The 11,461-nt window shown below is 39.6% G+C and overlaps 1 protein-coding gene across 1 annotated transcript; it reads left to right on the top strand.

Annotated features, from left to right (window-relative positions):
* Positions 1 to 875: 875 nt before the first annotated feature.
* LOC149008601 (uncharacterized) lies at positions 876 to 10,074 on the top strand. The gene is made up of 7 exons (XM_089165579.1): positions 876 to 1,280; positions 1,740 to 2,042; positions 6,538 to 6,746; positions 6,841 to 6,889; positions 6,967 to 7,056; positions 7,384 to 7,446; positions 7,661 to 10,074. Exons 1-7 carry the CDS (start codon positions 1,113 to 1,115, stop codon positions 9,365 to 9,367), a joined length of 2,589 nt encoding a protein of 862 aa, XP_089021705.1. The 5' UTR covers positions 876 to 1,112; the 3' UTR covers positions 9,368 to 10,074.
* Positions 10,075 to 11,461: the final 1,387 nt, after the last annotated feature.

Genomic DNA, 11,461 nt, shown 5'->3' with positions numbered 1-11,461 from the left:
CCAACTGTGTTGCATATCACCTAGACTGCTAGACGGAAGGCCTACTCGGTTCAGGGCCACTGAGTTCTTGGCCATGTTCCTTTGATTGGATACTGAGATTATGTTCAGTTTCCCATCCTACCCTTGCCTCTTAATGAAATTTTGATTTAAAAAAAAAAGAATAATTGGACTCGACTAACCTATAACACTATCATATTTATGTCTTCTTTTTGGTTGATACTGGTACATGACTGCTTAAAATAAATGCCATCATATTAATGCACTAGCATGTGACAGATAAAAATAAGTAATGTAATCCCAAACATTCATTTAATTTGTTATTTGATTGATTTTAAAGGCCTAGACTTCATATCTATGGGATGGGTGAGATTTGTGATTACTTAAATATTTATGATATATGGTTCAAATGTTTCGTTGAGGGGGTCCCCATAAATCTAAAGCGCTTGGGGTGACTCTTTTTACCCAAAAAGAATAAGTATTTCACCCCACCCCCCCTTTTTTTTTTTTTTTTTGGGGGTTGTTTTTTTGGGGGGGGGGTTTTTTTTTAATATATATGCCGCGACCTCCCAAAATAGAAAGTTTATTTTTTTAATCAATCCAGCAAGGGTGGCGGTTCTATTCTAAAAAAAAGGAGAAAATTTAAGGACATCCCCAAAATGTCTTAAAATTGCACTATGAGTAAAAAGTTAAAAAAAAATAAAAAATCTTAGTGTGTTCCGGAATATTCCTAAACTTTGACGGAGCGAAAGTTTTTTTTTTTTTGGTTGACGATGGAAAGACATATTTAACCCTCAATCGCGCCACCAAACACAGAAACCGAACCCACGCTCAACCCAACCAATCAACCAACCGACCGACCGACCGGGTTGCCATTCGCGACTCCTTAAGTCGTCAAACAGGCTGTGCGGCGTTCGTTCATCCGGTAGTTCGTTTTCCAGAGATTTTTTTTAGGAGACGTTTTTTGAATCCCTTCCCGCAAATCTTGAAGCTCAAGTAATTTGAGAGTTCCCGAAACCCTAAGTCTTCTATCATTACTCTTTATACTGTCCTTGTTGGTGAATTTCGCTTCGTCTTGCTTCTGATTTGATTTTCAACTCTTCCCAAGAAAAGAGATGGATGATAGCTGTGCCGTCTGCGCTGAATCTCTGGAATGGGTCGCTTACGGACCTTGCGGTCATCGTGAGGTTTGTTCGACCTGCGTCGTCCGTCTTCGATTTATCTGTGACGATCGGCGTTGTTGCATCTGCAAGACCGAATGCCAATTTGTCTTTGTCACAAAGGTTTGTTTTTGTTATTGTTTCTTCTCTAAACTTTTTCCGATTTTCAATCATGCCATTGTTTGCTTCCCCCGTGATGCACTTCTTTTCCTAATCGTTCCTCTTTATGGACTTGAAAGCTAGTGTGAGTTTTGGATCTCTTGGCCCCCTACCTCTTATCTGAGTCTTGTTTTCCCTTTTGATTGAAGCAATTGTAAATTTTAGGTTTTCCATGTTGTAGTTTTCTAAGCAGTCACCATTTTGGAGGTTTTTCTGAACCTAGTGGGTTGTATCCATTGTTATCTTAATCTCCTCATATTAACTGATGCTGTTAGGATTTCCCCCCGCACATCGATGAATCGATGCCCTTGTTTGCCTCTCCCTTTGTTTATTGTTACCTACTTCCCATTACTACTGCTATACTGCTTATATTTATGCCATTGTTCTTTCCCCCTTATCTGTTTGCTTATATTGGTTTCTCAGGCTTTAGGGGATTATACGAGGATGATAACTGACTTCTCGGTCTTCCCATCTGATTCTTTGGAGGGTAAAGTTGGGGCGTACTATTACCATGAGGACACACATGCATTCTTTGACGACTTAGATCATTACAAAATGATCAGAGCGATGTGTAGGCTCTCTTGCAGTGTTTGTGACAGGAAGGGGGACGAGGGGAATGACAGCTCCCAGAGAAAGATAAAATTTAGAAACATTGAGCAGTTGAAGAACCATCTATATCACCGGCATAGATTGTTTATGTGTAGTCTATGTTTGGAAGGAAGGAAGGTGAGTTCTTTTTACTTGAATATTAATTGTTGAATTTGTTATGTTGATCCATCTTGGTTATTCTATTTTGTAATCCGTTACATTCTACACTGCATATAAGGGGAAATAATGTGGGTTTCTGGTTGTACAATTCTCCTATGATGGTTACTTTGTGGGTTTCTGGTTGTACAATTCTCCTATGATGGTTACTTTTACTCCAGAATTCAATAATGTTAAGATACATATTGGAAAAAATAGAGTTTCCAAATTTAGGTTTCACTAATGTTAAGATACCTCTTGGTTAGTCTAACTTGCTTGTTGTTTCCTTTTCCTTTATCCCACCTGTGGAAGCTCTAAATAATAAATACTTGGTACCCGTTTTTTATTTAGTCAGTAAATTTGCAATGGTTGCACACGAAACCTTGATATAAAATTTCTGGAAGATATGGATTTAGAGCATATTGTAATGATAGTGTCTTGCAAATACTGAAGGGTTGGGATCAACTCAGATTAATTCATCAAAAATAAAGGTCCATCAATCTGTGTGTTTTGTCTTTAATATTTATTTCTTGTATGGTTGGAATTTTGGACTACCTTGTGGTGAGTTATTAAGAATTCTTATTTGGAGACGGAAAAATAATAAATGCTATTATTTTCTATTTTTAATGGGAATAGATCCAAAGCAGGGAGTGTGGAGATGCTTAATTCGTGTCTAGCCTCAAAATGGGTTTTATATTAGCATCTATTAATATGACATTTCAATTTTTTGGGTTTCTTGGTTATGTGCCGAATTATAATGCCCAAAGTGGGTGTCCAAAAGGGTGTAATGAAATAATTTAGTTAGTAGTGTTGTCAATTAGGTAATGTAATTGGCTTTAGTTTAATCGTCAAAGAATTCTATTTTGGTTAGTTGTGTGGTTTGGTATTAGGAATAAAAAAGCTAGTTTTAAGACATGGCAAAGAACTAAGGATGTTGAGGATCTTCAAAGGTATAGGTTGGATATAAATGAAGCTAAGAAAATTGCGGGAAAAGCAAGGGAAAGGAAGTATGGAGAGTTATACAATAAGTTGGGCACAAAGGAAGGGGGAAATCTATTTATAAGATAGCTAAGATGAGGGATAGGAAGAGTAGAGATCTTGACCATGTTAGATGTATTAAAAATGGAGATGGTAAAGTATTAGTTTGTGAGGAAGATATTAAGAAAAGATGGGAAACCTATTTCTCTAGTTTACTAAATGAGCATTCTTCAAGCACTTATGTTTCGGACGATTACACTTTTCACCAAGGTACCAGTGTCCGAACTTATATACGTAGAATTTCGATTTCCGAAGTAAAAGAAGCTTTAAGGAGGATGAAACTCGACAAGACACAAGGTCCTGATGAAATCCCAATTGAAGTATGGAAGAGCTTAGGAACCCATGGACTAGTTTGGTTGACTAAGTTGTTTAATAAGATTATGAGCACAGGGAAAATGCCAGATGATTGGAGGAGAAGTGTTGTGGTTCCAATTTACAAAAATAAAGGAGATATTCAAAGTTGTAATAACTATAGAGGCATTAAATTAATGAGCCATACGATGAAATTATGGGAGAGAATAATTGAAACCCGTTTGAGACACTTAACTACAGTTACGGAGAACCAATTTGGGTTTATGCCGGGAAGATCTACAACGGAGGCTATTTACTTAATAGGAGACTTATGGAAAGGTATAGAGAATGTAGGAAAGACCTTCATATGGTATTTATTGACCTAGAAAAAGCTTATGATAGAGTCCCTAGAGCGTTAATTTGGCAAGTACTAGAGAAAAGAAATGTTGCAAGTAAATATGTAGATATAGTTAAGGATATGTATGATGGTTCAGTGACTAGTGTTAGAACAATGGGGGGACAAAATAATGAATTCCCGATAACAGTTGGGCTACATCAAGGGTCAACTTTAAGCCCATATCTATTTGCACTGGTAATGGATGAATTAACCAAAGACATTCAAGATGAGGTCCCCTGGTGTATGCTTTTTGCGGATGATATTGTGTTGATTGATGAGACCCAAGTGGGGATTAATACCAAATTAGAATCATGGAGAGTAGCTTTGGAATCAAAAGGCTTTAAACTTAGTAGATCGAAGACAGAATATCTAGTTTGTAACTTTCATCATGATCGGGCAGATGATGAGGTGGTGATACGTGACGATAAAGAGATTCCTCAGAGTGATTGTTTTAGGTACCTAGGTTCAATCATAAGTAAAAGAGGTGATTTAGAGGATGAGGTTTCCCAAAGAATTAAAATAGGGTGGATGAAGTGGAGAGGTGCGGTCTAGGGTCTTATGTGATCGGCATATTCCATTAAAGCTTAAAGGAAAATTTTATAGGACCGTTGTTCGACCAGCTATGATGTACGGTGCAGAGTGTTGGGCTGTTAAAAAGAATCATACAGATAAACTTAGTGTAGCAGAAATGAGGATGCTAAGATGGATGAGTGGCAAAACTAGGATGGATAAGATAAGAAACGATCATATTAGAGTTGGTTTGGGAGTTGCTCCCATAAGTGATAAGCTTAGAGAAAGTCTTTTGAGGTAGCACGGCCATGTTCAACGGAGACCTATAAATGCTTCTGTTCGGAGAAGTGATATAATCCATATTGAAGGAACTAGAAGAGTTAGGGGTAGACCTGAGATAACCTTAGGAGAAGTGGTGAGAAAGGATATGTATAGCTTAGGCCTTGTATCTAGCATGGCCTCAAATAGAACTGATTGGAGGGCAAGAATCCATGTAGCCGACCCCATTTAGTTGGGACAAGGCTTATCGTTGTTGTTGTTGTGTGTGGTTTGGTATTAACGATCCTATTTTGGTTAGTTGTGTGCAACCTAGCTTATCTAGGAGACTTCAACTTCAACAATTCTGTTGTTCTAGTATCTGTGGTCTTTATCAGTTAAGTTAATGTGGTCAGTAGAAGGTTTTATATTTATGAGACTTTCTTTTGTTTTTTGATAGTAAGTAAACACCCTCCATGGTGATGGTTGATGAAATAGAATACCGAATTTGGATTAGAATTGTTTTTAGGTAAGACTTCCATTTCCTATTTCTTTCTCCAATGTGTGCTATTGAAGCTAGCAAACCTGTGAAGCCACCAATCCAATCCTCAGCTCTTGAACTCTTTTCTAGGATTGCAGGTGCCCGACTTGTTGACTCCCACATTTCAATCATGTGGGTGCTTTACTGACACTCCTTTTTGTTGACCATGTAGGCATCCAGTTGATGAAACCATTTCACATGCCATAATTCTGTCGCATAGGAGAGCCCCCACACTGGTATCATAGATTTGATGAATACAAGAAAGTTTACCAGAGTTCCCCCCCCCCCCCCCCAAAAAAAAAAAAAAAAAAAAAACTCCCTTTGAGTAAGACAATGTGGCGCTGTAAATGAGAAGGGCACTGGTGGGTGTAGCACGACTTGTACCCATCTAGGTGGGTAGAACTCTTATTGTTAGACATCAGGCACGGTTAAGAAACTCTTTTACCTTTTCCATGTAGGTTTACCCATGGTAGGTTTACCCATGGAAGGAAAAATCGGTGAAATATCGCCAAAGCATGGCAATATTTTTCCGGTTCACTACTCTGACCAAACCAAAAACCCCCTCTGAAATTATATTTACAAAAATTGGTGATGTAATGCTGATTTTACCATATCTTGCGATAGTCACCATTTTTTTAATTTTTACTTGCCATTTGTAGCCATACTGTGCAGTTTAGGGTGTGAATGCATGCTGTACACATTTTGGCTTCACGTGGCTGTGAAGGATTGCTATTTGTGGGATCCATTAGTCTTCATTTTCTGTTACTCATTTTCAGTTTGGATATTTTTATGAAATTTTTAATGGGTTTGTCTGCAAAGTGCAAGCATGTAAGAGTCTAAATGTCTAATCTCATTTACCACCTTTTTGAAAACCCCAACCCAGAGTGCTAGCCTTTCTTGGGAAATCGTATTTTGAATCTCGACCATTGATCTTTTTCATACATGCATGAGATCATTCAACTTTTTCTGAACAAACCGTATTCTGACTTCTGAGATGTAAGAAATGGTTAATATTACAGGGTGAATTTTTCCGATATTTCAGTGAAATTCACCTTTTGGCCTACGGTGAAGTTTGCCGAAATATCACACCTTGGGTGTACCTGTGTAGGTGATAAATGCCACCTGGCGGATAAATCAATGCTGAACTCAATTTTGAGCTAATCTTGTATCTCAAAGAATAATTGTTGTCAATATAGAATAATACTTTATTTTGCATAATTACTAAATGCACTATCCAAAAACTCCCATAGAAAGTATCACCTATTATAGAAATCAGTAGCTACCTATGGTTGTGATGAAATCCTGACATTTAGGTCTGGTTGACAGAAATAATAAATGGCAAAAAAAATCTCATGAGCGTAGGTGTAGCAGCATCTTATGTTCAGAGACACTTTATTCTCTGTGGATGTGTGTGATAACTAACCTCCTTGGGTTTTTTGAATCAGATATTTATTTGTGAACAAAAGCTGTATACTAGATCGCAGCTGAATCAACATATAAACACAGGAAACTCTGAAGTGGATGGGAGTGAAAGTGAAAGAGGTGGTTTTATGGGTCACCCCATGTGTGAGTTCTGCAAACGTCCATTCTATGGGGATAACGAGCTATACTCACATATGTCTACTGAACATTTTACCTGCCACATATGCAAAAGGTAAATTTTTGTTTTATAATCAAGGCAAATTTGTTTGGCTTTACACTGCGAAGGAACTGAAGCTGGAATCTAAATATCTGATTAAAAATTGCAGGCAACACCCTGGACAGTATGAATACTACAAAGACTATGATGATTTGGAGGTAGATGTTTCATGTTTCCTTATCAGTTGATTTGTTTGCTTATTATCAGTGTCTGATATTTCATGCTTCTCTTAAAGATCCACTTCCGTCGTGAGCATTTCCTATGTGAGGATGAGGCATGCCTAGTCAAGAAATTCATTGTTTTCTCAACAGAATCCGAGTTGAAGGTAATTTCTTGGTGAGCCTGCATACTTGCATGCAACATCAACTATGGAGTTATTAGGTATCAACTAATGTGCATGTTTTTCCAAACTATTTCTAATCGTTGCTTAAACCCATTGTTTGAACTAATTGTCTGGTCCACGGGAATCCAAATGCACTTTTTTTGTTAATATCATCATTGATCCGTAGGTGGATGGAAATTTCATCCTTCCATGGGTTATAATCAATCTGCTTTTAAGTTTTATGGCGTACAAAACTACAAATCATTCTGGCATTTTCATGCCTGGCATATTTGCGAAGTTTGCTTATTATATATTTTTTTATTGTCTTAGAGGCATAATACAATTGAGCATGGCGGGCAGATGTCTCGTTCTAAGCGGAATGCTGCCCTTCAGGTACGTGTCTGATTTCTACCTCCTGTGTATGTCAAGTTGCTATTCATCTCTAAAATTCTTAGTGATGGTATTCTTCCACCAAAGAATGGGCACTGAAACTGCACTATACACCTTGAAAGTTGAAACAAATTCTGCTTTTACAGTTAACCTGCCTCATATTTTACCTGTTATTGGCACCCTCCTTTAACTGATCTCCTTTCCTCTATCTTCATAGATTCCAACTAGCTTTCAATATCGGCGAGGTAATGAACAAGATCATCGACGTGGAAGGGGTCGTGGATTCCGTTCAGAGTCCTCCGATGGTCAACTTTCACTAGCTATTCAAGCGAGTCTTGAGACGGCCAATGGGGAGAACACAAGCAGTGACCCTTCATCCAGCACACAAGTTTCTAATCGTGTAGAGAGTGCTGAACTTGGACCTCCCCCAGACCTCTTTGAATCCTCTTTACCCCCAGAATCTATGACACAATCTGATACTTCTTCAAGATACCTTCAGGCTTTGGGACATGCCTCTAGAAATGCACCTTTACAAGAATCATCTTTTCCTCCACTTCCTGTGCCACAGGTTATCAGTCAACAGAAGTCTAAGCATGAACCTGAAGGAACAGCTAAGACCACAATGGCTGCTCGGCTTCGTCACCGAAAAAATGGCACTGTAAATGTTCTCAATTCATCCCAGGCTTGGCCAGCAGCAAGATCCATAACTAGTACTTCAACTCAGTTAAGGCCTCCGGCTAGTTATGGTCCCCCCATATCTTCCCAAAGTATGTTAGTTACAGCAAATGGTCCCACACCGTCTGATTATGCAAGTTCTGCTCAGGGTAGGCCAGCATTTAATGGGCTTGCATCAGCTAGCTCTGCAAGTTCGTCGTGGAATTCAGGTGGTGCTGCTGGTAGGGTCAGCCCTTCTGCATCAACTCCTAATCCAATGACGGCAGCATACTTGGACTCTTCCATTTCTAATTTTCCTCCTGTTTCTGCAACACAAAAGCCCAACTTACCAAAAAATAGCCCGCCTTTGCCTGCTGTTGAAGATGTTCATACTGCAAACAAAACCTTGGTTGAAAGGATGCGTGAAGCCCTCAAATTTGATGAGAGTAAGTTCACTGCTTTCAAAGATATATCAGCAGAGTATCGTCAAGGTGTGATTGATGCGGTTGAGTATCTATCCTATGCTCAGCAGTTTGGGTTGTCACATCTTGTTCCAGAGCTAGCTAGGCTCTGCCCTGATGGTCAAAAGCAGAAACTGTTGCTTGAAACCTACAATTCCAATCTGTGGAACTATACTCAACAAAATGGAGGAGACTGCAGCCGTGATCCCTCAAAAGACATTAATAGTGGGAATAAGGGTAAAGGCAAGTTCTTGGGTAATGGAAACAGTAATGCAGTGGGAACTGTGGACAGGAACAGGGGTAAAGGAAAATGTTCAGAAGATGCAAATACTGAAGAAACGTTAGCGGACAGCATCATGAACACCGTAAAGAAACTGCAATTAAGTCATAAGCCTCCTGAAGGAGATGTTGAGGTACTATCAAAAGATGGATACCGTGCTTCCAGAGGAAAATCGAAGGCATTTGTTGATAATCGGGTTCAGCTGAGTGCTGCAGGTTCAGCACTTGCAGAATTACCAAATCAAAGTGATTCACGTTCTCCTGGTGGTGGTGTTGGCGGTCGTCTGAATCAAAGCTTGGCGACTGGGGGAGGAAGTAAACAGAAGAAGAAGACTTCAAAATTCCACAGAGCCCGTCTTGGCGATGGCTCAGCAGCTGCTTTGTTAGACATTTTGGAGTCTGGGCCTAATTCAGAACAATTTGAAGATACTGGTAATGGGAATATGAATTCCTCCGCTGAAAGTTTGCCAGTTCGTGGAGCTTGGCGAAATGGTGGAGGGCAGAGACTTATGCGGCAGGAAGGCAAGTGAGAAGGCTAGTGAGATGGCAAAACAAATGACGGGCTGTTGACCTTGTAGAGGAGCGCAAGCTTTTTTACTTGGCCGGGGTTTCATTAGACCGTTTTTACATAGAATAATATAATATATGTTCCTCTCCCTTCATCCCCTCTCCCTCGTTTACTATGTTGATGTGTAGCACTCCCTATGCAGCTGTGGTTTTTCATGTTCAAGCTCCCAGGGAGGTATATGTAAGATGCTGGTTGGTTTTTTGAATGAAGAAGATAAGAAAATAAGGGTTGAGGGGTTGGGAATTCCATTTGTAATTGTTGATATTTTGAAGTGGGTTTTATAACGTCCCTACAGTTTTAATGGAGATGATCCACATTACAGACATTGTGGAAAACCTGGGCTGAACCTCAAGTACATGAATGTTCAATGGTTTTATTGATATCTTAACAGCCGGGATCGACATGTTATGTTGGAGTTCAAGAGTTTGTGTAGCATTTGCTCTGAAAAGTTGCAGCTTAGCTTCTGGTTTGAAAGATTTTGTAGCTGGTTAGGGCCAGCAGTTGAGTATCGCATCGTGGTGGCATCGTGGTGGTGGTCGCGGTTGTCAGTGCATCTTCCTCGTTGGAAGAGTAGAGCCCATCCTTCTACCAAAATTGAAAGTCCACATATGGGAAAACAGAACATAAGTTGACCTTTGTTTGGTCGAACACGGCCAGATTTTGATTAAATATGGGTCAAGTACTCCCCATGAATGTATTAAGTTTGGCAATGGGAGTTCTATCAGAAAATATGAAATGCTTATTTCATGCAATATTCTCACACCACCCCAATGTGATGGTGCAGGGCTACATGACCAATCAGCATCCATTTGCCCAACAAAATGCATGCATTAAGTACATAGAGAGCTGGGTTGGGGCCAGGCCAGGTTCAGCCCAAAGGACAAGGCACAGCACAATCCCAATCCCAATCCCAGCCACATAATCCGCCTTGTAGGCCTGCTGAGTTCAGGGTGCGTCTGGGGTCGCCGGGTGTGACTTGAACCCCAAGGGGTGGCTCAGTTAGTAAAATAGATCATGCTTGGGAGCAGTGCTGCTCTCAACAATGCATGGTCCAAATCCAATTTGGGGTCTACAGTAAATCTTGACCATTGAATAAACACTTCATTCAATGGTCTAGATTTGCTCTGGACCCCAAGTCAAATCTGGGAGGCAGACTGTTGGAAACAACCTACTCCCAAGCAAATTTATAGTAAAAGACCAATAGTTCCAACTAAGAAGTCACACCCCTTGGAATATATTATAGCCCCACGTGGCGAAGAGCCAACATCAAGGTGCCAAACCATCTTGCCGATATGAACTTTTGGGGAAGGTTAGCCTATTTTCTCTGGAGTAATTTTCATTCGTTGAGCGGTGGTATACTTTCACTCAGCCCCTCAGATCATTAAGGTTGACTTTCGTCCCTGCTTGACTGGTGGTTCTTGTAGTCAAGCTTCCTTTTGCCTTTGCACTTGAGAGCCAATCTCCGTCCGGCCCGAGAAAATCTTTGCACATCTCCATTACCTTTTGGGAGGCCTACGCCCCATAAAAATGGTATACCTGAAACTGTCCCTTAGCTCATAGGTCCTGACACAAGGTTAGAATTCAAGCTCTTCTTGAGATCTCATTGATGGTTCGGACCGCTGGAAGGAGGCCTTCTTCGCCCTCCACAATCCTCAAGGTCAGGGCAAAGCCCCTCTTTATATATTTAGGGAAGGCGGCAACTGAACAAACGTGTGAATATGTTAACTAAACGGTTCAAAATATCTACCACCAGATCTATTAGTTGAATTTGAATCGTCTAAAAAATTCATATTTTTCATGATATTATTTATGGGTTAGTTAAGTTAACCTTCTATCACTAGTTAAATATTCAAAAAAAAAAAAAAATGCTCGATTTCCGGGTTGGTTTGCGATTACTTTCTCTATTTTTTTCTCCGTTTCTTCTCTATTTATTCTCTATCGGCTTTTTTTTTTTTTTTTTTAATAAATTAACAAAACCTCTATTGTTTAACTCTTAAGGGAAGAAAAATTTCTCTCAAAATTTTCATGATTTAACTCTTACTAGAGTTAAATCATG

This window comes from Hakea prostrata, chromosome 8, assembly GCF_041222555.1.
Source record: "Hakea prostrata isolate BN-2017 chromosome 8, UWA_Hpros_2, whole genome shotgun sequence".
Taxonomy (NCBI): Eukaryota; Viridiplantae; Streptophyta; class Magnoliopsida; order Proteales; family Proteaceae; genus Hakea; species Hakea prostrata.
The sequence above is the reverse complement of the archived record's forward strand: the minus strand, read 5'-3'. Positions and strand labels throughout refer to the sequence as shown.